This window comes from Sinohyriopsis cumingii, chromosome 9 (genome assembly GCF_028554795.1).
Source record: "Sinohyriopsis cumingii isolate HCF-2022 chromosome 9, ASM2855479v2, whole genome shotgun sequence".
In the NCBI taxonomy this organism is placed as follows: Eukaryota; Metazoa; Mollusca; class Bivalvia; order Unionida; family Unionidae; genus Sinohyriopsis; species Sinohyriopsis cumingii.
In genome coordinates this window covers 103321379-103334733 of record NC_142969.1, presented here as the reverse complement: position 1 = coordinate 103334733, position 13355 = coordinate 103321379, and the positions used below count along the sequence as shown (strand labels likewise).

Genomic DNA, 13355 nt, shown 5'->3' with positions numbered 1-13355 from the left:
ATGTTGGGTAAGAAAGAAGACTTGATTTTGGGGTTAGAAAGTCAAACGTTTAGGTTACTTCAGCTAAAATGACAAAAGGGACTTTTGCCTATTTTATTTCTAAGACCAAATACCTTGACCAAAATGTTTTTGGAGGTTTTATACTTACATAATGGAATAGGTCTATTGATCGGAAATCCCATTTTAATCAGTTTTAACTTGGATGTTTGTATCAAGATCTCTGAATAATTCAGTAATTTGTGAGATCCATACATAATAACAAAGTGATAATTGTATCTGAGGAGGTCATACTTCTGATTAGAGTTCATTCCGACTTGGAAGGTTTGGTTATACAAATGTATCATTACCATTATGAAAAAGTTCAAGATTTGGCAATGTCCAAACTGGACTTCTGGCCTGACTTTGATCAGACTTCAAATAGAGGCTTATTTAATCAAGATCTTTTACAACTTGGATAATTACCAAGAACCACAAAAAAATGAGGTGATCTTGCATTTGATTGGAAACTTGACCACATTAAAGTCTTTAATATTTGGAAGCAAGTTGGTATGTTTGGTGAAATAGTTACACAGTTTCAGGTGTCAGAAACATTTGTAATTTATATGCTAACATGTGCATTATTTTATGGCATTTCATATATTTGCTTCCATTAATACAATTTTTTTTCTCATATGTATCTTTTGCATTTATATCTAATAAAAAAAAATACAACCTAGTGTACACCAACATACTTTTCTCTTGAAACACTTTAAGATTTAATTTCCATTAGTAATGAAATCTGTTTGACAACAAAAAACAAACCTACTTATTATAATTTTAGTTTATGTGAAAGTCATGTGACTCAGTCGATTATAAATTAGAAATCAATAGTAAACTTGCATGGTTTTATCTTGATTCCAGGAAAACTTTTTCACACAGTAGAGCATCAGTCTTTTTGAGGGTCTCTTGCTTAGAATACCACACCATATACCACTGATATTTTATAACAGTATGTAATTTAATCAACTTTTCCAGTACTTTAATTCTCTGTTACAAAGATAAAAGGGGTATATAGTTCTACTCCTGTCCATCTTTCTGTCTGTCCATCCATTAATCAACATCGTTTATATTTGGGTTACGGTGTCAGGCAGTATGATGGGGTTGTTATGTTGCTGGAAGAAATTTCTTTTTTTTTTCTTTCTCCTGATTAATTTTCTTGTCAGAGTTTAATAGTTTATTAGTAAATGTCTTATTACAATTTTTCTACATGCACATTCACATGAGTTCAGTGTGTTTTCATGTATACTATTATTTCCTTTAGTGCTCTGACAGTGAGTGACACTTCTTAGAAAATATTAATATTTCCCATAGGTTTAAGATAGAAATTTGAATAAATTTTGTAAAGATTATTTTCTGGGCAGGTGACAGAGTTACCTGAATCTTTGTCCACTGAATAAAGGATTTTTCCTTTTACTGTTATGTATATATTGATATTGTACAGGGCATAAAGTTGTGAAAACAGCTATTAACTTTGTGTGTGTGTGATATTTTTTTTGTTGAGTCCAACTTAAAACTACATAGTCCCTGATTTGGGGTCACATAATGCACCAGCAGATGAGGGTCAGTCTTGATTGTAATACTGATTACTCTCTTGATCTGCTGCTGTATTATGCAGTTTCAGATCAAGGTCTATGCAGTTTGTAGTTGGACTCTTTCTGTAAGCAGGTAGAGACGGTATCAGCGTCCTTTGCTGTGATGTGAACCTGGCAACATCACACATAAATTATATTGAGGAACATAGTTTTTTCCAGTGGCCCAAGTTATTCTCTACTACTTTTCTTTCCTACTTTTTGGACAAACTTTCTGTTTTTACATACTTTTTCAAAAAGACCAGACTATACCTACTTTCTGCAATTTTATTTTGACGTATGATAAAGTTTCCACTTTTGCATAACGTACAATTAAAGGCTTCTATTTTGCCTCAATATTTTTTTATTAACATGAGCTCGTAGTTGAGTTTGCTGCATGAGGTTTCTGGAACATCTCTTTGCTACAAATAATAATAAACTAGAAATGCAAATATTTCATCACACAGATCATCCCTACTAATATGTTGCTTTGAAGAAACCTCGACTATAGACATCTAGTAAAGGCCCGAATTTGTTCAAGCTTGTAAAGATGAGTCAAGTGTAGGTTTTTTGTTGTTGTTTTTTTCTTCAGTAATATTCCAAAATTTCATACTTTTTATTCTTAAACTATCCTTAATCTACTTTTTCCCTACATTTAAAAAAAAGTAGCCCTACCTTATCATACTGTTTTAAGGTTGGTAGGAAAGCTGAAAAAAGTGACTTTAAGATGTTTCAGATTATGAGATTTCAATATATGAGATACAGTGAATCACAAGTTCTTTTCATTATACATGGAATATATGAAACTGGCTAAATACAGTTTGGTTCACTATAAATAGTTTATGATGTACACTGTCATTTCATGGCATACAGTGCTATTTTATGGCATATAATATAATTTCATGATATACACTGTCATTTAATGGCATACAGTGCTATTTTATGGGATACAATGTAATTTCATTATATAAAGCATTATTTCATGGCATACAGTGCTATTTTATGGCATACAATGTAATTTCATGATATACACTCGTTTCATGGCATACAATGCTATTTTATGGCATACAATGTAACTTCGTGATAGTCATTTAATGGCATACAGTGCTATTTTATGGGATACAATGTAATTTCATGATATAAAGCATTATTTCATGGCATACAGTGCTATTTTATGGCATACAATGTAATTTCATGATATAGTCATTTCATGGCATACAGTGCTATTTTATGGCATACAATGTAATTTCATGATATACATCATTATTTCATGGCATACAGTGTATTACAAATCAGTGGCCTTAAAATAAGTAACAGAAAATAGTGAAAATCAACAATTGTTGTGAAATTAAACAAATAATGTACTTTCCTTGAACATAAAGTCTCTAATGGGTTTATCACAAGTCCAAATATATAAAGTTCCAGCTGAATATACTGTGCCTGTGTCCTGTAGTGTGGTGATGTGCTAAGTCTTTTGATGTATGACACTAATATTATCCATTAATATTCTTATCTGAAATCGCTTTAATTACAAATTAATATTCCAGTCCAAGAATATTATAGATGAGCAAATAATAATTTGAATAAATCCAAAGAAATGAAATACTGAGCAAGCCAATAAGACTGATTCTCACAGATTTTAAATGCAAGAATAAGTAAACAACATTATATAAAAAATAATAGGACACAAAAGCAGAACCAGGATGAGGATCAGAAGTTTATTTCAAGAACAATCTAAGTAGTCAAACTATATGTTACTAAAATTATAGCAAAAAATGTGATGAACATCAGGTAGACCAGGTTTATCATGGGAGAATTCCAATGTCCTTGATTTGGATCCTAATAAATATATTTACCTCCATTGATAATGATACTAATATTTAACCAGCACTCAAAGAGAAATATTAACTATGTATTATTTGTTTACAAAATAAAAGTTAGGAACACAATGAACTTGATTTTGGACAAGGTTATGTTCAAAATACAAGTATACATAATACATAATGATGAAAAATTAGAAACAAACAATACAAATTAAAAATATACATGACAAGTGTTATTTCATGGCATACAGTGTTATTTCATGACATAGTGTTTTTTCATGACAATTATTTCATGGCATACAGTGTTATTTCATGACTGATATTTCACAACTGTTTTTCAGCTTGTTACATAGATATCATATCTGCTGCACACTTATGTAAGATTATCTGTCATTTATATGACTGATTAAAAGCAAGCAGTTTAATAATTAAATAAATAACTGAGAAAAGATAACGACAAAAATATAAGACAAAACTCACAAATTGTTTAATTGATTGATTGTCCTTACAGGTTGGAAAAGCCATGTCATCCAATGAAACTGCAGCATATAAAATCATGCGGATGCTAGATGTGGACTATGTACTGGTTATATTTGGAGGGGTGATTGGTTACTCAGGGGATGACATCAACAAGTTCCTGTGGATGGTCCGGATAGCTGAAGGAGAGCATCCCAGAGATATAAGGGTGAGTTCATTTGACATAAAAGTCTAGGATTGTTGAAGATCTTTACAACATTGTTGCATGTCTTTCCTGTTTGTGGCTTATAATGCCATAACTGATCCAGGTTCCATGTTGTGAAGCAGCAGAATAATCAGATAAAGCAGGTGAACATGTCACTCCAATTTGGTATTCATTTGTATCGGATTCTACTGGAACAATCTAAAGGTGTTTTTTTTTTTGTTGGCTGGGGGAAGAAAACTAGACTTTGGGCTATCTGTAAAGAAGGAATAAAGTGGAAAGACAATCAGAATTAGGGACAGGCTCTTGAAGTACATTCTAATGCAAAGATCAATAATAGTTTAGCCCTGTATTGCAGATGGGATTACAGAGCTTATGATCTACAGTGAACTCAACCTCATCTTTGATAAAGTTTTTTAAGACAACGAATCAAAGTTGTTATTATCTTGCCTGCAATAGCAGATGGCCTTCCAAACGCATCCTTTTGACTGAAAAGGAACATTGTCATTGACTAATAAAATTAACGTTAATTATTAAAGTTCTGAAAGTCTAAACAAGTATCTACATCAGTGTTGGCTCGCAAGCGAGATACATTGCTCTTCAAAAGAAGTGTTATATCAGGTTTGTCTATGAGAATGCTTCAATCTTTTTTTTACAGGAGTCAGACTACTTCACACCTCAGGGAGAATTCCGTGTAGACTCGGCCGGATCCAGTACATTGCTGAATTGTTTGATGTACAAATTATCCTACTACAGATTTGGAGAGTTGCAGGTAAAATACCATGTGTGGATTTTTGTTAGCTGTACTTTTCATTGACCAGAATAGCTTACATGATGGTCTGAAATCTGTCGCCTGTATGTCTGTTAGCTCAACTTTGTTATCATTGCACCTCCTAAATTACTTTGAACGTTCCAACAACAGTTTACATTCACATTCATTCCATGGTCTAGCTGGTCATAAATGAAAACGGTGCTGCACAAACATCTGATACATCCACCATGCTGGCCATCTTGAAAATCTTGTTGTCACTACTTCAGAATAGATGGTCATATCAACATAAGGTTTTCACTGAAAGACATGCGTCTTGTTGGTCCTATATGAATGTGGTGCCAACCTGATATCCAGTATGACCCCCACAGCAGCTAATTTGGAAATGTTATCACTGAAGGATATCAGAGATGATCTCAACATTCAGCAATTAAAAGGAAGAAATGGTCTTGTCTGGAAATTCTCATCAATTCTATCAAGGACTCTTGTTTGTTCACTTGAAATAGTAACCAACCCTTTTGAATAGTTGGTACTGAGGGTCAGAAAAGAACCTATTACGAATTTACTGTATTTTGTGGGGTACAAAGTTGTGTAAATGCTATGATTGCTAAAATCTCTGGATTTAAATGCCCAAGTAACAATGAATCTCTGGAAACAGTAGGACTCCATTTACTAGTCAGACTTTATTGAATAATGGCCCTTTTCTTACTCCATTTTATGAAAAATTACATCAGGATAAATTTCAAGATTGGTTGTGCTGATGTGTCATTGAATATACAAATCCAGCCGTTTTACAGACAGTTTGTTTTTAGATTTCTATTTTGTATCAAACATATGTCAAGCATGGATGGGTTTATTGTTGATTCCCAGGAACATGGCAGTCTTCTTTTATAAATTAAATCCTAATATAGAGTTTCATGGCATAAGCGATAAAAAATTATATTTAATTTAGGAGTTGGTACATCTTTAAGGATCACAAGTTCAGTACCCATCCAGGCCAGGCCAGGTCATGAGCCTTGTTGTGTCCTTGAGAAAGGCACTTTTTCTGTATTTCCTATGCATGATTTGACATATATTGTGATAAAGAGGCCATTAAGCTACTTTCTTCCCCCACCACCACCATTCCTCACCCTTAGTGAAGAATTTATGGATAGTTCCATTAATATGTAATACATGGAAAATTTGGATCTTGTTTTTCTTTTCAGAGTGCAGTTTTTATGACTACCAGGCAGCACAAAAATGTCAGAAATGAAACAGTATTTCATAAGATAAGACGTCATATCAAGAAAATTAAATAGGGAGCAGAAGATGGCCATTATAAAGTACAGAGAATTAAATAGGGACAGAACATGGCTATTATAAAGTACAGAGAATTAAATAGGGACAGAACATGGCTATTATTAAGTATAGAAAATTAAATGGGGGCAGAACATGGCCATTATTCAGTATAGAAAATTGACCACTTGGGCGACCTAGAGGTTAGAGCGTCCACCTCGAAGGCAGCAGGCCGTGGGTTCAAACCGTCCCCAGCCGAGTCATACCAAAGACTTACAAAAATAGTAGTAACAGCTGCCTCTCTAGGTGCTTAGCATTAAGAGGTTAATACTAACTGGACTGGTCGGCCTGGTGTTAGGATAATGTGACTGGGTGGGACATCACGCTACATGTCTGTGGCATGTTGCCCCAGTGATAGACATCACTATAAACTGCCACACTGCAGACATCATAGCCATATGACTGAAATTTTTTTAAAGCTACATTAAAAATCCTAATCACACACACACACAGTATAGAAAATTAAATAAGGGCAGAACATTTTCATTATTGAGTTTAATCAAATGAATTGATAATATGTTAATGGTTTGGGGAATTTTTACTGGGAACAAAATGTTGTATTGGCGTGTAGTAGTATTCAAGTAGTAACTACTAGTTCCCTTGAATACCTTTCCTAGATGTGTTGCATTTATACTCCATCTGTCTATAAGGTGTAGGTCACAGTTATGAATTTGAGCTTGTCTCGGACATATTTTTATTTTCTAGCATATGTATAATTGCTGGTGAAATTGATTCATTTTGGAAAAATAAGCAAGACTAGTCAGATTAATAATGTACACAGCAAAGATTTTCCATTTTAGTTGGATTTCCGCAGTCCTCCAGGGTTCGACCGGACAAGAGGGGTGGAGATTGGAAACAAGAACTTCGAGTTGACACATTTAGAGGAAGCATACACAACAGAACACTGGCTGGTTCGCATTTATAAAGTTAAAGACTTGGAGAATAGAGACACCATAATCAAACCAACAATCCCAGTCAAGAGAACCAAAATAAGGTCCTCACCAAGCAGAAAGGTACATATGTTAGATTAATGAGAATTTGACATAAATTTACAAGAAAATATAGTCCATAACCACTGAATTTACACATATTTTATACAACTTCTAAAATCTAAAATAAACAACAAAATAATAAGGTTAACCTGTTAAGTCCTACGCTGACCAATAATTTAAATGAAACCTGCTTTAGTGTTAGAGAAATTTGTTATAACTTATACTTATTAACTTACAGTTATGTACTTGTATTTTTATATAGGTATGGTGTGGAGGGTTCCTAGTGTCCATCCATCCATCTCTCTGTCCATAGAATCTTATGAATTCATGTAGTCAGTTTTTAGCTCTGATGGTCATAGTCTATGAAAGCTTGTGGCATAACGTGTTTTCTGATGTTGACACAAGTTTGTTATTGCCACTCCTCGTAAACTACTTGGAGGATTGCCATGAAACTTTACACACACATTCATCTCAAGGTCTAGTTGGTCTTAAATGAAAACAGTGCTGCTAGGCCAGCTAGTATGACTGCTACAGTAGCTGTCTTGCATTTGGTACTCCTCCTAAATAGATGGTCATATCAGCATCACTAAAAGGATTTGTATTCTTTCTGGTTGGTCCTAAATGAGAATGATGGCAATCTGATCTGAAATATGGCTACCTTAACAGCCATCTTGAAAATCTTGCTATCGCTACTCCTGAATGGAAAGTCATATTGACATGGGTTTCCACCAGAAGACCACTTGTCTAGCCTAGCTGGTCCTAAATCTCGGATTAAAATATTTTGCTACAATGAATTTCATCGAAACTACATGATCATTGTTTGGAAGTTGTGAATGTATCAGTTCGATTCATAAAATGGCATTGTTTGATACTCAATCTCCCTGACCATTTGATGTTTTGAATCACACTGACATGAAATTCGTACACTAAACACACATGACAAAACTTGCAAAACCAAAATAGGTTCATTGTTGAAATAAATGCTTAGTGCTGGACCAGTTGTTAAAAGCTTTGTGATAAAGATGGTCTCAGATGGTTTTGTCATGAGGTCCTAATTCACAGATAACAGTCTGTGTTATTAACTTTCAGAAAGGTGATAAATAGTGCTGATATATTTATTGAGATCAAATCAGAAAATAGCAGGTTAAGATAAAAAAATATCTTAATCTGCTGACACTTTTGTACTTTTTCCATTCATTTACACATTTAGTTTCTTAAATTAATAATTTTGTAATTCAATCATCATTCGTTCATATTTGTTCATTTATTTGCTTTGTTTGTTTGGGTGTTTTTCTTTGTATGCAATTAAGTGGGATTATGCACCACTCATCCTTGCATTATCTTGTGAGACGTGGAGAGTAGTAGCAAAGGGAGGTAATGATGTGAATGTGATATATTGATTTGTGATGAAATTGTTGTCATGAAGATAAAGCATCAAGTTGATTTCCATTTTTTTTTTTTCAGTCTGCCAAGAAAAAGCCAGGAGTCATCAAGAATAAACCGAAAATCATCAAGGGGAAAAAACCAACCAAAACTACTTCTAAGAAGTGATTAATTGTTGTTTTATTAATGGTGAAACCATTGACTATTTTAGTTATTTTCTTTAAAATTACAATCAAAACAGTCCTTGCCAATGTCATAGCATGGATTACATGAACACAGTAGAAAAGCTGAAAGGCTTCATCTTGTGTGATCAGCATACATCGATATTGTATCTTTTTCAGTGTCATTAAGCCCAACTTCTCTCAATTCTGAGATGTGGTGTGGCCATATATTTTGGGAACTTTAATCATCTATTAAAACATTCTAATTTCAGGAATTTTCATCTAGGTAATTTTTGTTGATAAAATCTATTTTCAGTGAAGATTAGAGGAAGATAAAAAATCTGAGAGTTTGAAATTTTGTAAGCACATTGCCTGCTATTTGCTATGCTCATGTTGCTATACTGGAAGACCATTCCATTCAGCTAATTTCTTTTGATTTTTGTTATGCTCCCCAACATATTTGTGGCATTGGCATATGGCATTATCCATGTTCATGTGCCCTATCCCCTCACGTTCGATGCCATTATGTCCTGCTCCATGACACCATGATAACAAGCTTTTAAACGGAACTTGATGGACAGGGTTTTGACCCATATTTCATTTAAAACTACTCTCAATTTCATTTCTACTCAAGAACATGTTCACAACTTCATTTCCAACAACATTTGAAGGACTCCATGGATTAAAATCAAATTTAGTATGAAGCTTTGCATTGAGAAGACGTGGTTGTTTTCATATTTTTCTGGGAAAATGTTGATGTCGGTCCTCTATCGTAGAATTTGGCCTTTTTATTTTGTTTCTGATCAAGAATTTTGAAGGACTTAATGGATTGAAATCAGATTAATAAACTTTGCATTAAGAAGACCTGGTTCAAGTTTCCTATTTTGACCTTTCTACAAATGTTATTGAATTATAGACTCCATTTTGACATAATTTTCCACTCGGTAAATTTTGAACAACACATTGTTTTGAAACTATAATGAGTGCAGAGTTTTATGTTAACAACACCAAAGTCATGCTTAATTTTTTCTGCTTTTTGGCAGATTTGTTTTTCAAGTTGTGGCCTGTTTTGCCGTAATAGCTGTGGTCCATGTTTGACTTCAGTAGATGTGGCCTGTGTTTGACTTGGAACTTTGCCCTGTAGTTGCATCACATCAGACATCAGTGGCATAGGGACATGTTTCTAATTGGGATCCAACAAAAGAAAATCCAGTTTTGCCTTAATAATTTGGCTGGAGATTGTGGTGAAATCTTTTATATTTTGTTGTTTTGTTTTAATTATTGGCTGTCATAAACAAGCATGTGAGAAGTCGGAATTACTTTTTTGCTGGCAGTGATGTATCATCAGATTCAGTCGGTTTTTGTTGAAGCTTTGCAAGTCAGATATGGAGGGTTGCAGGTAGATGTATTATGGCATTGATGCAGGTGAGGCTCAACAATCTCGAATTCTAGTCTCATGCTATTTTCAAATTTGCTTATTAAGTGGATAATTTGATTTTTCGGAATATGAAATCATTTATAAAATTTCTGATTCAATTATAAAATGAATAATTGTGTGGTAATAACTATTCGGCATAAACAAGGAACCATTTGATGCTAAGCATTGTGTGTTAGAAAGCTGTGTGATTATGTATATTGTCACAGTAATGGACATGGAAAATGTGGGGATGGGGACTAAGAAGGGGAATGTAACAACCATTGTACTTGATCATGTTATGAAACAGATGATTCTGTTAAAATATGATTTTTGTTGTCAATTGTTTTAATATATGGGCATGAATCATGTCATGTAAATTATTTATATGCATTGAAAATGTTATTTTGATAAGGGAATGAGAAAGCTGTTATATCTGTGACTAGTGTGTGTTTTTATTGTGTTTGATACTGGGGGCAACTGTATCAGCATCTTTTAAATTGTTTTAACTCGTAGCTATTCAAGATTTTTCAGGGCTATCAATGTAGGAAAAAAAAACCTTTTTGTATTGCATGGACTAAAGGCATTCATTCTAAACAGAAAAATTTATTTGATAAACTACCAAGCATTTTATTTGATAAACTACTAAGTGCACTTTTTACAAGTTGAGTAAAACCAAAAATTGCACAGACCCAGATCTGCTGTTGCATAATGCTTCAGCAGGTCTGGGTCTGTGCAGTTTGTTAGGCTTAACCAGTAGAACAAACATAGACCCTGATCTGCTGGTGCATTATGCGATTGCAGATCAGAGTTTATGTACTTTGATGTTGGACTCGACACTTGAGTGGCTTTATAAGGTAAATGTGTTGTGGTGAATACTGTGTATTGTATGACAAATATTTTTTAATTGGGGCCCAAATGCCATTTTGTATTGAGGTTTCTTACAAATACTGGTAAACTTATGAATCTGGAAATGGTGTCTCTTCCCTTTTGTTCGGATTGCTTAGAAATTTGGGTCGACAAATTCCTTGAAGAAATGATGGAGGTAATTGTCTTGCAGATGCTGAGATACTAGACTGGTGCTAAAACTTTCCCAGGTTGTTTTCAGATAAATGCGAAATGGGTGCTAAATCTTTCAATGTTCTATTTTGGCATAGAAGAATATTTATGTGTATGATCTTTATGCTTGTTAGTAAAGGGCATTACTAAGGTATTTTCCAATCTGAACCATACTGCCATACAAGTTCACTGTTTAACTGCCATACAATTTCAGTGTTTAACCATTATCTTCATTTTTTAAAATTATATTGACTCTCAATTTCTGGATTTTAAAAAGGGTTATACAAATAAATATTTAGTATAATGCTAAATCGTTTTTTTGCAATTTTGTTTGTATAAGACATTGAGTCTCATTTGTTATTGACACATCTTCGAAACTAGTGAAAATAGGCAAATAGTTAAGGATATGCCTTGAAATTATCAGCAGCCAAATATTTATTGAGAAATAATGATCCATTAAGAAATTTTGGTAATCACTGTCAATTTTGACAGTAGCTGGTGCCAGCATAAGGGATATTGTCTGTTTACTTTCAGATTTAGGGACTTTATGACAAAAGATTTTCCATTCAAAACAAATTTGCTATTGTATAAACACGCCATGAGGAAACACTATAATGTTGTGGCACATAAAAATTCAAAATCTTAATTTCTAACTTTCAGAATGCTTTTTAAAAAACAAAAGTTGCGGTGACTGATGTTCTTATTAAAAAATATGAAGAGAGATGTGAACAGACTTAGAGGAATAAAAACATGAAACAACATCCTGTCTCAAAAACAGTCATTTGTAACTAAGACAAATCTTGGAGAACTTATAGTGGGATAAAACTTTTTTCTTAAAGAAAGAAAATGATAAAACCAAAACATGTTTAGTGGACACATCCATAACATATACACCTGATAATTAAGGAGATCAGTTATGAACCCTCTTTACAAAGTTCATGTATATATTTCACTTCTGTATATTGCATGTTTATTTCAAGGGACAAACTATATGATGTGTGACAAACATGTTCATCCATGTAAAAATGTCCTTTGCTGGATAAATGTATTAACAATTCTGCAAGGAGATGAATGTTTGAACAAGAAAATAAAAACATACCTGTGCATTTTTTTACCTGTAACAAATGGGGGAAATCGGTTTAAGTTTCAAGGCTTGAGTGTTGTTGAAGGTGTGATACAAATAAATTATCATCCTGTCGGGTGTTGCTGAAGGTGTGATACAGATAAATTATCATTCTGTTTGGGTGTTGTTGAAGGTATTGTACTGATAAATTATCCTGTCTGGGTGTTGTTCAAGGTGTAATACTGATAAATTTTCATCCTGTCTGGGTGTTGTTGAAGGTGTTGTACTGATAAATTATCATCCTGTCTGGGTGTTGTTCAAGATGTCATACAGATAAATTATCCTGTCTGCCAGTATGTTGCACTCGTTTTACTTATTAAAGTTTGGATTCTATCAATAACAGTTTAATGCTAAAGGAAATTAAAGGTATAGAGCCAACATTTTTGTATTTTCAGTTTATTTATTTTCTGTTTTCTTGCTTTTAATAAGACCATATGGTAACAAAAATATTTCAGATTCTGAAACATTTACATGCCTATTTAAAATGCCAACAGAATGATGAATGACAGAAAATGAAGGGAAAATGAACAGTAAGCAAATGCTAAATATTTAAAAAAATGTACTCCGATAACAAATATCATTTAGTGGCGAAATACTTTCTGCTGTCTGCCAATTTTTCTTGTGACATAACTGGTTATGCTGAAAACTTTATTTAAGTAAACATCAAAACATTTAATTTAAATATTTTGAAGTAACTTTGGAAGTCTTTTGCTAGGAAAATATTTTCACTTTTATGTAACAGTGATCTTTCTCATCTTCTGGATACAGATTAGGTATTGTCTTAGGAATATTTCTGAGTTTTTCTTTGCTTTGCATAATCTTACATAAGTTTGAAACATTTACAGTTGCATTTCCAAACCATTTTTGGAAGAATATAAAAAGATGCAAAACTGACAATATAAACAGTAAGGGCTGTTCTGGTAAAACATAACTGGGACCAGAGGAATGTACCTTCGTGTGTGATCACCTATGGATGCAGCTTAGATTTGTGAACTCTGAGTAACCTGAGT

At 33.4% G+C, this 13355-nt stretch overlaps 1 protein-coding gene across 2 annotated transcripts in view; it reads left to right on the top strand.

Annotated features, from left to right (window-relative positions):
- The window catches only part of LOC149792371 (dolichyl-diphosphooligosaccharide--protein glycosyltransferase subunit STT3B-like), a 75466-nt gene extending 62741 nt beyond the window's left edge, over positions 1 to 12725 (top strand). The window contains exons 14-18 of one of the 2 annotated variants that reach the window (XR_016423558.1): positions 3942 to 4115; positions 4768 to 4881; positions 7014 to 7226; positions 8670 to 12391; positions 12435 to 12725. Coding sequence is in view for 1 of the 2 variants with exons in the window: in XM_089970945.1 (XP_089827071.1) it covers positions 3942 to 4115; positions 4768 to 4881; positions 7014 to 7226; positions 8670 to 8756 (588 nt within the window). In the remaining variant the exon portion in view is untranslated. Of the gene's footprint in view, positions 1 to 3941; positions 4116 to 4767; positions 4882 to 7013; positions 7227 to 8669 lie in introns of both variants that reach the window. The other variant, XM_089970945.1, reaches the window with a different exon arrangement.
- The last annotated feature ends 630 nt before the right edge of the window (positions 12726 to 13355 follow it).